Source organism: Pempheris klunzingeri, chromosome 8 (assembly GCF_042242105.1).
Source record: "Pempheris klunzingeri isolate RE-2024b chromosome 8, fPemKlu1.hap1, whole genome shotgun sequence".
In the NCBI taxonomy this organism is placed as follows: Eukaryota; Metazoa; Chordata; class Actinopteri; order Acropomatiformes; family Pempheridae; genus Pempheris; species Pempheris klunzingeri.
The window spans coordinates 11904800-11921501 of record NC_092019.1 but is presented as its reverse complement, the minus strand read 5'-3'; the positions used below and the strand labels follow the sequence as shown (position 1 = coordinate 11921501).

Sequence of the window (16702 nt, the reverse complement as noted above, 5' to 3'; positions counted from 1 at the left end):
TAGAAACAGAGGTTAGGGTTAGGGTTGAAAAGTAGTTAGATGGTACAATATGCATAGAAGCTGCTATCTTACCATTGTCAGAGATGTCTAGGCTGGAGATGTTTGGAATCTCGGCAATACAACCTTCAAGGATCTGAGATCCTCCTGACCGCAACTGGAAAAAACGGAGACAACATTTTAAACATACAAGCTACAGTACGTGGGGCAGTGTAAAGTATAGTCTGTTCATCTAATGTGTTAAATGTTAAATGTTCAGTGCAGGTAATATGTGGCTCCTTAATTGTCTGCTGCGTAACTACTAGAATAAGACAGGTTTTGGAGAATCCAGCACTAAAAAGAATTAACATGAAGGTCACACTGCTGCCACTAATGCTTGCATTGTACAAATGTTTGTACAAATTCAACAATACCTGTGAAAAACAACAGGTCATGTGGTTTAATGAAAACATAAGCGTAAGAAGATGAGACATGCATTCAGTTTCTAAGCACAGACAGCTAATCAAAGGAAAATATGCAGGATAGACTCAGCAAGAGGAATGTGTGTTTGTAAATGACGGAAAATAACAAAGATTATCTAGACAGCGGTTGGATGTTGCTTCTAGTTTAATCTTTTCATTTTGTGTGAAATGCTGATGCTGAAAACGAACCAAGAAGAATGGAATCAGCAGAAAATATCTGCCAAAACAGACGTGCAAATAAAAATGAGGAGGAATGAGATATGAGTTAATTATTATGAGGGAGCACATTGGTACTTACACAATGGCCGAGCTTACAGAAGCATTAGGGGGAGAGAACAGCATGTCAGAGCCACGCCAACAATTACCAGCAACAAAACACACAGATGCCTAATGATCACACTGCCATTCAAACACACACCCACCAGTGACACATTTGCACAAGCACATGTGATGGGAGTCATACACAGTCCTTATTTTGAATGCCGTCAGCCCACTCAGAGCAGTTTTGGGCTGCCTCCTCCAAACGGTTCATTAAGACTTCAAAAAAGGACGGAACACATCATTTGCGCCCGCGGCTTCAGTTTGGGAAGATTTCTATGGGAATCTTGAATTGGATTTCCTGTGTAATTTGTATTCATGTGTTATCTTTGGCAATCTCATTGCATCTGCAGCAGGGCTGCCTTTTTCTGTTAGTGCAGGGGAGGAGAAGGTAGAGCAAGGCGAGGAGCTGGTGTGTGTGTCTGTGTGTGTTGGTGTGTGTGTGTGTGAGAGAGAAATGTGATGAAACAATTAGGAATGGATACTAAACCCGACGCCCTCACCCCCACCTCTCTGTTCATCTCTCCCCCTCCACCCCCCACCTGCAGTCTGCCAAGTATTCCATTATACAGCCTCTTAGCAGTGTCCCTTGTCAAATGGTTTTTGGAGTGGATTCTAAAAGGCCTGATTGCAATGGATCAGTATTAAAAACCACACTCACCAAACTTAAGATGACAAAGGTACTTATACAAATGCTATAAATAGCAGAAATGGGGAGATCACTGAAAACAAAATGAACACAAAAGTAATGCCACATGAAAATTCACTAGTTGTAGTCTTTGGATTATTCAAAGTAGCTTTCAGTGTATTTTGCAGCATTATGCTTAAACTGTGCTACCTACGTACTGAACAGATTTACCTGCACTATAATCAGTATCGCTATGCTCCATATTTAATTTACTACATCTGTGGGATTTAGGATTTAGGGGTCCACACTCCTCTGCAATTTCATCTCTAATAAATGTTAAGGGCTTCGACTCTACAGTTGTCACAAGACTTGATATTACAAGTGTGTTAGGAAATAATCACACGATTTAGTATAAATGTCGAACATGGATTCCTGCTTGCTTTGCACACAGCTTGACAAGAATTACTGCAGTGAGAAACTGGAAACCTGGAGTTGTGCATGGTATGCATGGAGCTCCCTCCTACCCCACCTGCTAAATATGCATCCTGACCAACCAGGAAAAACAATGTTTCATTTCGATCCTTGTATAAATGCATTTATTGTAAAATATATGTATCTTGACTTAAAATAAGATGATTGATGGGGGAAATGTTTGGGCATTGCACCTCTGCCTGTCTTACCTCACAGCAGCTGAGGTCTAGAGACACGTCCTTCAGATTGAGGTTACTGGCCAGACCAAGCAGGAGAGCTCTAAAACAATGTTATCAATTGTAGTTAAAAAAATAAAAGCTGTCAATGTCTAAACTCCAAGTAATAATAATAATAATACCAATTTTAATAAAAAACATTAAACCGCAGCGTCTCAGTTAGTGTAGACAGAGCTGCAGCAGAAGCAGGAGCTGCTCCTCAGACACATTAAATGTGAATGAATCGTTCTCTCACTTTAGGGCCTCTGGCGGCAGCTTGGTTCCCGACACGTTGATGGAGCTGAGAGACATGGCGCTGCTGAAGAAGTGCTTAAATGACGGAGGCACCTCTTTGCCTTTCCTGTAAGAGAGCATGGAATAAAATAATGACTTGAAATGCAACATGTCACCAGCTTTTAGACAAGTGTATTTGATTCAACACCACATGAGACTCAGTGATGCAGTTCCTTTAGGCGCCCTGAGATTCAGGTCAACATTAAGCTTTTAGTATTCTGGCCAGTTCTTAAAAGCCTGTGCCACATTTTGGTTTTTTTCTACCGTTTTAGCTCCACGAAACAGAAGGAGTCAGGGCGGATTTTCACAAAGGAGAATCACTCAAAGTCCCAGGTATAACCCTTACGCACTAACTACCCCCCCCTTGATGAAGTCCTCAACTCTCTAGAGACACACTGTAAAGAGAGATAATGGGAAGAAAACTCCACCCACCACCCATCTGTTACACACAAAATCTGCCCACCACACACACAGGCGCACACACACACACACACACACACACACTCCAATTTAAACACACTCGAATTGCACATTTATCAACTCAACTGAAGAGACGAGAGGTCCTGTAGTTCATCTTGTCTGTAATAGCATGCTGTCACCAGCAGGTGTCACACACCAACACACAGACAGAACTATCAGCTTAAAGGAACTGCTGTAACATGTCTGTCATGTCAACATTAAGATGGGATGGACCATCACAGATAAACATCAGTGGGTTTGAGGGCTAAAGCTAATTTTAAAACAAGCACATGATGGATGACAATGTATATATTTCATATTAATTTTTATCATTAAAATAAAAGAGACGTTTGGGATGCAACTGATTTTTATAAAAAGAATAAATGTGATGTTGTTGATTAAATATAGATGTTGTTTCAACTGTGATTTTCAAATTTCTCTACCTTGATCTCCAACTGCAAAACATACATTACACCTTTATGAAGCTGTATATTCTTTTAAAGAAAAACAAAATCACACCAAAATCAGATCTAAAGGTAGAGAAATCCTTCTTTGCTATTCTTCTCCATTGTGTAACTGTTATCCCCTATTGTTGCGTGTGCTGTACATTCAGTGGTATTTGGTAAAGCTTAAAAATGCACTCTTAATCACTAAACCTTGTAAGATACAGGTTACAAGAACAAATGAATGTTGTCTCCTGATTGTCAGGTAACTATTAGTGCAACACAGATATGCCTTACCTGTGAGGGAAGACACTCTTTGACACGTTAAGAACGGAGAGGTGCTGGACCGAGCCTCGCAGCAGAGCCGAGCAGACCTAGAAGATACAAAGAAAACATCACAGTAACATCTACGCGGTATAAACTGTATTGTCTGATTTGCTGTTTGCCATTTAGAAAAGTGCTTTAATAATGGATACGTTTGCTGTCATTCTGTACATGTTCCAACTCTCACTCTTCACCTCTGTGCCACAATGCATAGGACTGTGACAGAGAGAGAAAGACGGGAAGTATCCATGTTTGGAGGTGTGTAAATGTTTTTATATCTGGCTGTACGTGAGAGACAGAATATGATTTAGGAGCTAATCAATATCTTCAGTGACAGCCTGACAGCTGGCTACATCTCAGACTAATCAATAAGATGTATTTGGCTCCCAGACCCACATCAATATATCACATACAGTATTCAGACCACTCTGCGAACACAGATTGAGTGGGTATATAAACTTGGATTACATTCTGTACAACACATGTATTAATGGCTAACACTTCATCTTACATTGCAGTACAATGAGCTACAGCTCTATATTGTGTCACGTGTTGGTCCCTGATTTTGTACTTTGGACTGTTTTATTAAAAATGTGTAACCCATTATCATATATCTCTTCACCCAATTGTATGTTCATTTAGTTACTTTTTTTCTCCCCATGAGCACCAGGCAGGATATCATACTAGTACTTCCTGACTCACCTGGTCCAATGAACAGTCGGTGTTGGAGAGGTCAAGGGTTGCCAGGCTGTTGGGCTGACCCAGGAAGTGGTAGAAATGCTAAAAGTAAAGCAAAACATGACACACACAGTTACATAGTCATACAGGGGGGAAGAGACCTGTCTTCTTCAGGATATATTAACACACTGATGTCTATGATGTCTTTCCTGGTCACATTCATAATTTCCCATCATTCCAGATTTCCCGTATCGTATCGTATTTCAAGCATCATCATTTTTATCCAGGCCGTTGGATACCGAACTTAAAATATCTTTGTAATTCTACTGAAGTGTTCTTTCTTGGTCAGGCACAATGACCTGGAGTCTCTGCAGCCAGCTGGGACTCGTGTTAATTAGTGAACTTTAGAGGCTGATGATGCCAACCTCTGCAGCTGTATGCATCATGATTTGTTGTCCAGCTACAAATACAGTGCATCACTCTGATAGGTAAAGGTGTGATTGTGTGGTTGACTAGGTTTACATTTTTAACCCCACAGTTAAAGATTTTGTCTCACATCCCTGTATTTGTTTCCTGAGTTGATGCTCCCCTACAGAGTGACATGCTAATTGATTTATAACAGCCTGGAAAAGCCCCCACACAACTGTAGATCTGAACTGTTTCAATCAATTAAGTGCTATTGATGGTAGCTCTGAGATGGATTAGAAACTGTCTGTTTGTGTGTGTGTGGGTGTGGGTGTTTGTACCTGCATGTCGTCTCCTCGGAGGACATTCCCTGAGAGGTCCAGATGGACCAGGCTGCTGGGGATGGACGGGTTGGCACTCAGTGACTGGCAAAGGCTGTTCACCCCTAAAACACACACAGACACACAGACACAGACACAGACACACACACACACACGCAGTGTCAGCATTATCACAACCCTCAAATCTCCACTTGATGTTTTGACAGCATATTGGAGGAAATAGCAGAGGATATGAGCTGTGGTTGAAGACAGGAAAGAACAGGATCAGAATGCAGAGTGAATGCATGGAAAGTGAAAAGCGTATGCTTTCTCACGGTTTTGTAAATGTGATGCGACGCCTTTGTCAGGGTCACGCTATGCTAAGAATTAAGCATTTTCCCTTTTTTATGTCATAACATATCAAAATAATATTGACTCTCCAGTTAATGCTTAACTTGCTCAAATGCTTGTTCAAATACTTACAATGTATTTGAAAGAAAATGAGAAAATAGGTGAGTATTTATGTATTTGCATGCATGGCTTTCTATTGCACAATGTGTGCGTCAAACAGACACGTGACCCGTGTCACGTCTATCACATGGCTGACACACTGGACTAGCACTTGTCCTGACTCTGTCCACCAGTAAATCGAGGCTTGACTGTCAAGTGACTGATCTGACAGAGCTACACACATAAGAAGAGATGGAAAAAGGTGTGATGAGGAAAAAATGAGAGAAAAAAACAGAAATGCTTTGATGCAGAAATGCTCAGAAAAGATGATGCTTGAACATATTCAAGTTACATTCAACCACAATTAAAATTCATAGATCAAATGTTGAATTACGAGCTTCATCAAACAAAATCAGCACTCAATCCTCTACTTTTTCTCTAAGCGTGGGAGGCTTCTGGGGCTTGGATTATGGACTGGGCCGTCAGCTAGATGAGCAGGGCTCAGTTTAAGCAGTGAAGACCTCTCACTAACCCTACACTGTGAAATACGATAGCTCTTTATTGATTGCCTGAAAGCAGAGCATGTTTACAGTGGCTCCCCAAAGACAGAGCCTGGTGCTGGAGCATTTACTTTGGGTGAGAATCGAGAAGAAATTTCACCAGCAAGTGATTGTTGACAGCAGCCACGTTTAATCTAGGAATTATGACAAGAACTACAACAAATCCTCTGTATTTTTATTTTTTTTTTGTACAATCACCTCCTTCAAAGCCTTTAATCAAACACTCCGGAAGGATTTTTCCATCATGCCAAAAGGTTACAACTCCATTGACTGAAGTGGTCTAGTATGAAGCATTTATGCAAATGAAAACACGCATACTGTTTCCATACTGTCTCTCCCTCTCTCACTCAGTGTTAATATTACAATAATTAAGTGTCATTAGCATCTCAGCAGTCGGTGTGATCAGATTAGTGGAGGATGTGAATCACATCTGATCACAGGGGAGCAAACAAATTAAAACTCAAATAGGAAATCCAGCTGATCGCGACATAATATTTATATATCATTTTGTATTTCAAACCATTTCAACCAACCCTATTTCAAATTTGCAAATGCTTTCATTTATCATTCACCTGTTTTACGAACTGTATTAAAAGGACAAGGGGGGCAGCACATACCTTTGGGTGATAATGAGGTTTTGGAAAAGTTTAAATGCTTGAGCCCCATACGAAGTTTGGCAAACTGAGCACCCAGGGAGGAGACACCTGAAGCAAGATACAGGAAACAGAATGAAACTGATTAATCAAACGTAATGATTTTCAATTTGGACAGTTTCATTTTCATCTGTAGTAATCAGCCACAGTGACTAGTGAGCAGACAAAAAAAAGCCTAATTTCATTCAAACATATAAAATGAGCAACATGTAAATGTCTATTAAGGCAAGACGACAGAACTTTGTGGTACATTTTACATGAGAACAAATAGGCCACTGATGACAGAGCCCTTAGAAATCTGTGGTGTGTTTACATGCGACTGCCTGAATATTTGGTGGAATGTATCTTTAATTCATGTGTCCTGGATAGACTGAGGGGCCTTAGGATAGATGTGATGAAATATTAAACCTGTTGCACTCACTGCACTGTAACAAGTACAGCTGAAGTGTCGATGTTATCATACTCGACACATGTGGTCGGCTGTGGTCTATATGGAACACAATGACATGGCAGGAGAAATGTGACAATTAAATGTTGAATGTGTTCAATATTTCACTTTGACAGAAGAGTTACCTTTGACACCTGATGTAGAACAGAGCTTTTTAGAGCAGAGGAGAGAGTATAACAGACCAGACATGAATACATCAGACTAGATTAGAGCAGATATTGTACCTCTGTCCTCCAGTGGGTTGTTGGCAAGATTAATGGTGGTGAGTCCTGAGCTGGGGTTATGGGCCAGGGCAGCAGCTAGCTTCTGGGCAAAATCACTGCAGAGTGTGAAAGAGTGTATCCATTATGTGTGTATGACCAATTTAATCTATACGAGATACCTATCAAACAGCTTTGGCAACAGATAGGGTTGTGTTGCAAACTCTGTGCTTTGAAGGGCTCCGACTGAATTATGATGGTACTGCTGAGTAATGATTCATGTTAAATCAATAACGCATCTGGGCGAGAGTGAGAGTGTGACTAGGACTAAGATATTACTACAGCTTGTTCAAGTCCAACACAATAGTGACAATTTACAAAACTTCACACAGACGTTCGCTGCAGGGTTTTATTTTGTATGGTCTGTAAAATGTTCTAAAAATAAAAATAGTTGAAATAAAAAAAATAGTATTTTACATTTTTTTTTTTTTTTTTTTTACATCTGAAATGTTTTATGCTATTACAGAAAGAGTAAAGTTGTTTTTATCAGTTGAAATGTGAAAAGTGCCAAACCCGAGCAACATAGATACCCTTTACTTGCCACAGCAGAAAAGAAGAGCAGAACAAATGTGAAAAGAAACCATTTTGACACACCAGAGTAGGAAAAGAATGATTGTAAATAATAAAATTAATAATGGCTGAATTCGATTTAGCTGCTTCAGCTTCAGGGTCCTGGTATTGTGCGTGTTGGCTCATTCTCACATTTTCAAACATCATAATGCAACAGGGTGAGATAACTTCAGCTATAGCGCTGCACTTGTTATGATATTAGGTGCTTACTTTCACAAGGCTCTTCCTTTCTAGGAAATGCCAACATCTTTCAAACTACACACCCCAGGTTTTTTTTAATACAGGCTTTTTTTCTTGTAACCTCCAGTCCAAGCTAAATCGATTACACTTCATTTTCTCACACTTGACAAAGATGTGCCAGGGCCAGAGAAAACATTACATAACTGTTACCATCATTACCAGTTAATTGCCCTTGACATGTAAAATTAGTGGAGTGGTCCTTTAATAATAATTTAATGACATTATCTCACGTCTTGAGTCCTGCGTTGTCCAGAACCAACTCCTCCAATCGACTGGAGCGAGACACTACCCGAAGGATCTGCTCACACACATCTGCAGACTGAAGACACACATACACAACACAGAAAAACGTTTGTTATACGTAATCTTGCAAGTAGTATAATTTTACCAAGACAGAAAAGGATAACAGTGTTTGTGTTTGCTCCATTAAACAGATAGTAAGGGTGATATGAAAGGTGAAAGAGGGATATAATGTTACATATTATGAGTCTCACACTCACAACAGCTCTTGGCTCACTGATCCATTAATCAAAAGCATGAAAAATACACTAATTAACTGAACAAGCTCTGAGGCTTAAAATGCTCTTTTATCTAGCACAGCACTGCTTGGGATGAAACATTCAAGGTCACAGGAATAATACAGGAATTTACTTTTGGGACACATGATTCCCATGAAGTGTTCTTGAGAAAACTGCGGTGAAACTACTCCGGAAAGTTGTTCATTTATGCTAATTAACGCTGCACTGCAGACTAAAAAAAAAGGCATACAAGTATATTCTGTCTGTTTCACTTAAAGACAATCTATGCGTGACAAAGGGAGACTGGGGACAGCAGACTATAGACACCTTAGAGGGAGGAAAGTTGTCTCGCTTCTGTGGTCTCAACACCACAGGAGACGGAGTCAAGGGAGAAAAAGCACTCATATTTAGACAAAATTAAAAATTCAGCAGTTGGACGTCCATGCCCTACCTAGATGTTCACTGACCCAGTTCACTGTGTGCTGCGTCATACTCAAACACGTAGACAAACACATCCTATTTGCCTTGCTCCGGTTCTATATCCTAAGTCTAATTTTTCAACACTAATTAACTGCCCTGATCATAACATAAACATTTTCCATCATGATAACAGAACTTTACTGGACCATTGTTTTGCTGTTATTCTTGGTAATTGACATTCCTGTTTCACTCAGCCAGCAGCCTCAGTGTGGCCAAAACACTGGCGACATTGTCCCACACTGTTATCTACAGTGAGGGGGGGAAAGACAGCGGAGAGAAAAGGACGGAGGGATAATGGAGAGAGCAAGAGACAACGAGAGGGAAAGATGGAAGAAAGGGACTGTTGTTCACATGTTTACTCTGTGAAACTGTGAATATTACAGAAGAAGAAGAATGATGGAGGGCAGCAAGGGTTGACATATAATACAGAAAAAAGTGATAAAAGGGTAGTGAGGGATGAAGTAAGAGAAAAAGAGGGGAGAGAGGAGTCTGTCAGAGCATAGCAGAGAGAGAGAGAGAGAGAGGGAGCACACAAAGGAGCCTGTATTTTCCACAAGAGTCACAATAAAACTGTTGGGGACGGCACAGAGACACGGTCAGCATGTGCTCTGCACCATTTACCACTCGTTTAATAAGAGCCTTGTCATGCTGTGCTGTTCTGACCCTACATCTTGCTGAAATATGACACACTTTCACACATGTACACACACACACATGCTGTGCGATCGGAAGGGCAAGTCCCCTTACTACTGCCGTCCTCCCCCCTACTTCTCCTCCTTTCTCATTTTCGGCTCAGCATCTTGATTAGACCACAAGACAAACAGCCTGATTGAACTGGGGATGAGCAGCATAATCCCTCGCTGTGATAGCCGGCTGTATGAGTGTGTGTGAGAGAGCGTTTGTGAGTACATGTGTGTGTTATACAGTATTTTCTAGTCCACTGCACTGAGAGATTCAGAGTTTGACTGAGATGGTAAGACTGTAATTTAAGCATTTTAAGTTTCACGTCTCCCTCTAATTCACCTTTTCTTTTTCCTCTTTCTTCCTGCTTTATCCACAGATGTTCCTTTAGATATTCCTAATACTACTTTACACACTTGGACAGATACAGTAGAACAGGCTGATGGGAAGTGTTGGCCTTGAGTTGAACTTTTGCATGTTAGATGATTTGGCAGGAACATCAACTGACTTACTTCTAGAAAGTGAAAACTAGTTTCAAGCTGGTTTCCCTTTCCTGATTCATCTGGCATCTCAGTTACACTCTGTCCACTGATCTCTCAAATGACCTTTATGTTCACAGTGTGTCTCACCATCCGCACTCTCTCACTTCCACTCTTATTCTTCTCTCAAACATGTTATTGTTTCCGCTGGCATTGAATCAAAAACAATTCAAAATCACCCTCCATGGCACATCCTGGCACCCCTTGTTTCTCCAGTGTCTCCATTATCATCATATAAACATAAACACTGTGAAAAGTTTCCTTAACAACACCAAAAGGAATTTATGTTCATCAAAAAAGTAAAGAAAACACACACATTCACAAAATCTGTATCTTTGCATGGAAAAAAAAAACAAACACAACATGACCACTATCCAAAACACAAGAAGTGATATCTGACGCTGATGACCAAAACAAGGTATCACTCAATAAAATGTTAGAATAAACACATGCCTAAAACATTACTAATACAAAAGCCTTAGAGTGCATTATAACACACACTAACCTGAGATAGAAAAGACACCCCTCAGACACAAGGTGCACATTTACCAATGTGAGCATTTGAGCCCAAAAATGCACACGGCATGGGTGATGGACAGGATTTTAAAATTCAAAACAAAACATTGTCTGTGACAGAGGCGGGAGATAATTGTTTGGACTGAGGAAGCTGCGTGTGGTAATTGGTGAGACTGAGTGAAGCCCTGAGACAGAGAGTTGGTAATAGAGTGCTGCAGGGGGGCAACAGCCTGAGACATTGAGCTCCATTGTCTCGTTAGGATTAAGAGTCTTATCACACGAGAACATTGGACTGATCCTCAGTCAACAGACAGGAGGGGAAGATGGAGGAAACAAAGGAAAATAATTCTGTAAAGGCAGATATGTAGTGTAGAGCCAAAGCACTGTTAGGCAAAGGTAGAGTGACAGAGATGTACAACAGTAAATGCTGTTTTTGTTTGTCAGCACCCTCAAAAAACGGAACAAAGACCCAATCAAGTTCCATCAAAACTAGACCCGTGTTTCAGACCACATTTTGACCTTTAATTAATGCCACTTTTTAATGCCATAACACAGTAATACATTTCAAACCTCTGTTTTTCACTGGAATCCTCTTGTTCAACTATCAATACAAATTTTTGCCATGCTAGCAGTGTGGCTCTATGGTTTTAGTCTCAGCCTGTTGGTTGGTCGGGTCTGTCAGTCCATCCCAGTCCAGGTCTTTGGTTCAGGCTCAAACATTTATTTATGGTTTAATAAATACCAGAAACATAAAGACATTCCCATCAGCCGCACCTATAGGTTTGTGCTTAGTGCTTATTAGCAAATGTTAGCAATCTAACACACTAAACTAAGATGAACATGTTGAGTATCTGCTAAACATGTTAGCCTTGTCATTGTGATTAGTCATTGGTATGCTGACATTAGCATTTAGCTCAAAGCACCGCTGTGTCCAAGTACAGCCTCACAAAGCCCCTAGCATGTCTGCAGACTGTCTTGTTTAGGCAATGATTCTCCATGTTGTGGCCAAATCAGCTGGTGTCTGTGATGGCCTGTCACTTGAAATATGGTTTTTGACAGATGGACGGACAAGGGGAAGCAGCACCGCCCAAGCCCTCATCGCTTTTTATTGCATGAGCATAAAAGCACCAGCAAATATTGTATGAGACAAAGCAGAGAGCACAGGGGTGGCAGTTTAGGACGGAAGCGACATGTAGGACCCGAGTAAGAGAAATAGAGAACAAACTGACAGACAGACAGACAGACAGATACACATTTATCCATCTGTTTTAAGCCGGGATTCTCCGCACTACTAAACCCCGAGATAGGATTAAATCTGGGTTATTTTGCCATTTTGTGGCAGCAGACTAACGCTATATACTGTTTATCCCACATAATCTACAGTGATGTCAGAAAACCTGTAGGCACACAAAAGCACTACTGCGATGGAAAATTAAGAGGAAATAAAACTATCCACTACACGGCTTCGCTGAATACTATACATAATACTATATATTCTGATTGGTCGATTACGGAATTATATGGCATTTTAGTCAAACTGCTGATACAAAGCAATGTAATAAACCGGATAATTTACAGTGAGCAGCATAAATTATCATCATTCAGGATGATTTAAGAGCCCTGCATCACTCTGTCGGGGTTCATTTTGCATTAATGACTGTCTCACTGTACATTATCCCTTACTTAAATGAAAGGAGCTGGTGAACAGAAAAGACCAGCATGAAGCCTCAAGCATGGATTCTCAAATAGACTCTCAAGTCCATTACAAAAAAAACTTGTGAGCATGTGGCCTGCACTGACTCCCTGCCATCTATTCCAAAGCTGAAACGCCATTAGCACAACAAATAGAACTGAGGATCATCTAGTCTGTGGTCCTTAATGACTTTCTATCCCAAGACTACAATAATTCTATGTTTGGGCTCCCCAAACTGAGCAGACATGATTAGTGAGCCAAGGAGAGGAGGATTATTATTTTTTTTTGAAGAAGAAAAGGGTACTAACCAGTTTGTAGTCCTTGGTGGAGAGCTTGGTGAACCACTGGTTAAACTCCAGGACTGCTATAATGGCCACCAGATCTCTGAGGAGGAGCAGACATGAAGGAAAGAAAAAGGTCATAGCTGCAAATATATATCTTTATTCAACACCAATTTTGGTTAGTAGTGACCTCAGTACATTTTTACATTAAGACTAAATCATGCCACACCTGCAATACCTCTCTCTTCTTTTAGTAACAAGTGGCCTCATCTGTGTGCAATTATGTTGGTGTCCTTCTGTATTATCTTTTTATTACTTTTCTGTGCCAGTGCTGACCTGTTCTCCAGATGGCTGAAGTCCTGCAGGTTGAGTTCTCTGGTGTCTTGTGTCAAATAGATGGTGTCCACATCCTGGAAAGGAAAAAAGGATACAAACCATTAAATAACATCAAGCAACTGCGCAGACCATATGAAACAAAAGCAGGAGTGACAGAGAAAAATCTTGAGAATAGAGATGTGAGAGAAATTGGTATATCAGTGTATTCATATGTAGCAGTTTTATGTCATCCAGCCAACAGCTCACACACACAGTTGAAACAGAATCTGTCAATACAGCATAAAACAATACTGACCCACTGCACTTCTTCTCTGTAAGGCATCCCCAACCAGTCACAAACACATCTGTACATCTGAGAAAACCCACCTAGGCAGAGAAAGAGTGAGACACACACACACACACACATCACACAACATTTCAGCAATGGGATGAAGAAGCACACAGCAATTAGATTACTATCACAGACTCCTACCACAGGGTCCAGGTTCAGCAGGCTTGTTGTTCTCCCACAGAGTCTGCAGAGAGGTCAGCCTGTCTGGAGGCTCCATGCAGAGCTTCTTCATCACTTTACTGAGAAGGCAGATTAAATCATCATTTAGTCATCCTAATTGTAGCCGGAGAAATTAACTGGTTAAAGATTTTGAAACATGCAGCTCCAGGCTACTTTCTCACTACCTTACTTGCCAATGGAATTTTTCCAAGTAGGAGGCTACAGAGTACTACATTTACCAAATGCAATCAAGCCTCACAATTAATTCTCCTAATGCACAAAACAAAACTTACGAAACATTAAATCGAATGAGCTCAAAAATACAAACTTCACTCTCTCTGTCTAGTCAAAAGACTTTGTTCGATGTTCGGTTCACAAGATAAGATTATGCAAGTTCATGGTTTTACATCTGTGATCATTTCTGCATTCATATTCATGCTTCCTGTTCTCAACAAACCATTTAATGACATTCACTTCTGCATTACAATTGATATGTGGGTTTTTGGATATAAAATATAGTGTGCTGTAGCTGTGACTTAGAGATCAAGTCAAAAGTGTCCGCTTGCTGTGTGTGTGTCAGTCACATAGTGCTTGTTGCACCCGGTTAAACTCTGGGTGTCAAATTTTTTAGAGGATAATTCAGTAAATACATACAGCATAGCATGCAAAATCAAAATACATGTGAACACACATGAGATCGGTTATAGAAATACTATGAAGTGCACTACACCTTTAGCAGGATTGATTCAAATCTGTGAACATCTGTGGTACATTTAAAATGCAATCACTCCATGAAAAGCCATATTAATTGTTAATTGTTAAAGTTGTGTTACACAATCACACACACACACAGCTGAAACTCACCTCGGTGGTAGACCGGGACATATCCTAAGCAGACAGTTCCCTATGTGAGCGACCACCTCATTGACCTCCTCTGTAGAGAGCAGCTTCAGAGAGAAGGAGCCACGCTCGTATTCTATAAACAGCTAAAAGGACACATCACTCATTAGTGAATGCACGGCTTCACCCTAACCTGCTTCCACCATAGTTATACTTATTTAGATTTTGAAAAAAGGAATTAATCATCAATTAGTCTTTACTCTATTCCATCAACTGAGTAAGTCTTGTTTTGAAAAATGAAATCTGTGTTAAGGATAGTTTTCTTATTCTATTTTTTGATATTCAGAGTATCTATCCACTGAATCAACTCTGCAGTAATATCATTGACATAATGAAACTAACTGATACATCTATCCACTCAACCACATCACAACTAAAGATTTAATGGCATTTACCAAGAGTGGCTGACGATTTCAGCATTCACTGCAATTATGTAAATGCTGATGTAAGGCGATACATTCCTCCTCTATAGGCCAAAATTAACATAATCTTAGCTGATGCTTATTAAACACTGGAGACCATCAGTCAGGATATTAAGAGGACTGACATCTCCTGAGATGAGTGGAAGAGAGGTTCAGCTGCAGGAACATTGTGGTAAGTGAGGGATTATCATATTTTGTAGGTAGATCCTGTTGACTGACAGCTAGCTAGAACTGGTCAAACAGCCAAATGGGAGCTTTTTTCAGATGGGAAACATCTTCTCCCAAGAAATCATTTCTGGTCCAACACGTGTTTTTTTTTGTGCCTCATATATTAATGATTTTTTAAGGATCATACTTGCATTGAAGATATTTACTCCCCATCTTCTCAGTTTAGTCCACCCTCTACCCACTATGGTCTCTGTTGTGGTTATCCTTAAATTAGAGATGTTGGGTCAAGTAGCAAACATTACCGCCTCACTGACAGTAAAATTATACTTCAAAGGAACATAAAAGCTAAATGTCAACACAGTTTATGCTGAACTTAGACGGTGAACCGTGTGTAACAGTAATATACAATAGTGGCATTTATTTAATCCTTTGATCTAAATGCATAAAACCTGCATAAGTATATACTGTGTGTAAGTACATATATTATGTACAACATCAGACAAACCTGTTTTACCTAATTAAGTACAAATATAAGGTCTTATCTTTTGGAAAACACATTAGTTAGTTGAGAGGATTGTGGCCACATCTTCTCACGTCTGTGACTCTCATGTCTGTCAACTAGATGGGTCCACTACCTGGACCTAAAAAATGCCTACAACTTAATGTATTGTATCTCATTTCTTTATCCAAACACGAACAGAAATGTAAAGATGACAGTTTGTGGTTTTAGGCAGGGTTGCATGCTTTAGATGGACGGACTTTGGGGGTAGCGAGGCAAACCCTTTCCCTTTGGTTCCAGCTTCATACCTAATGCAGAGACATGAGGTCTAATGTTTAGATCTTTGCATCTACTGTAACTCTTGGCAAGACATGAAAATGTGGAACCATTCATTTAATATTGACATTGTTAATCATTGCTTTTGTTGGCTCTGTACCTGTGTTGGCTTGTTACAAGCAATCCCCTGGATCTCCAGATAATTAAAGGAGTGTTCCACCTGAAAAAAAGAGCACAGAAATCACCATTAAAGTATTTACACTGTGTCATACATAGACACGGCATTGTAACATCCAACAGGTCAGTTGTCAGGGACAATGAAAGCAATAATGAAGGATTATCTGAACTACATTAACCATGGTACCACACCTTTTCTGACCTACTTTGAACAACAGGCTGCTTCTGACAATTTTCTCAAGAAAGAAAAAAGAAATGAGTAACAAGTAAAGTAAATGCACTATTTAATCAGTGGATCAGGTTACTGAACTTACATGTTAAGAAAACGTATGCATGGCACTCTACTTGATATGACATTTTTTAAAGTTATTTATCAGAGAAAGTTTAAGTGTGCACATGGGTGCAAATATTTGTATGAATGAATGTGAAAGCGTGGTGTCCATGTGTGTGTGTGTGAGAGCACAAGTTTCTGTGAGAGTAATAACCACAGTCTGGCACAGTGACTGTCTGTCTGAGGAATGTGTAAAAATAT

The 16702-nt window shown here is 40.1% G+C and overlaps 1 protein-coding gene across 2 annotated transcripts in view; it reads right to left on the bottom strand.

Moving 5' to 3' along the window:
• The window catches only part of LOC139204954 (F-actin-uncapping protein LRRC16A-like), a 66583-nt gene that overhangs the window by 19100 nt on the left and 30781 nt on the right, over positions 1 to 16702 (bottom strand). For both annotated transcript variants that reach the window (XM_070834994.1, XM_070834995.1), the window contains exons 4-18: positions 16154 to 16213; positions 14593 to 14714; positions 13711 to 13808; positions 13534 to 13604; positions 13239 to 13312; positions 12930 to 13005; positions 8425 to 8513; positions 7349 to 7443; positions 6641 to 6727; positions 5035 to 5138; positions 4313 to 4390; positions 3584 to 3660; positions 2347 to 2451; positions 2085 to 2154; positions 73 to 154 (exon numbers count right to left, since the gene is read on the bottom strand). In XM_070834994.1, coding sequence (XP_070691095.1) covers positions 73 to 154; positions 2085 to 2154; positions 2347 to 2451; positions 3584 to 3660; positions 4313 to 4390; positions 5035 to 5138; positions 6641 to 6727; positions 7349 to 7443; positions 8425 to 8513; positions 12930 to 13005; positions 13239 to 13312; positions 13534 to 13604; positions 13711 to 13808; positions 14593 to 14714; positions 16154 to 16213 — 1288 coding nt within the window. The remainder of the gene's footprint in view (positions 1 to 72; positions 155 to 2084; positions 2155 to 2346; positions 2452 to 3583; positions 3661 to 4312; positions 4391 to 5034; positions 5139 to 6640; positions 6728 to 7348; positions 7444 to 8424; positions 8514 to 12929; positions 13006 to 13238; positions 13313 to 13533; positions 13605 to 13710; positions 13809 to 14592; positions 14715 to 16153; positions 16214 to 16702) is intronic.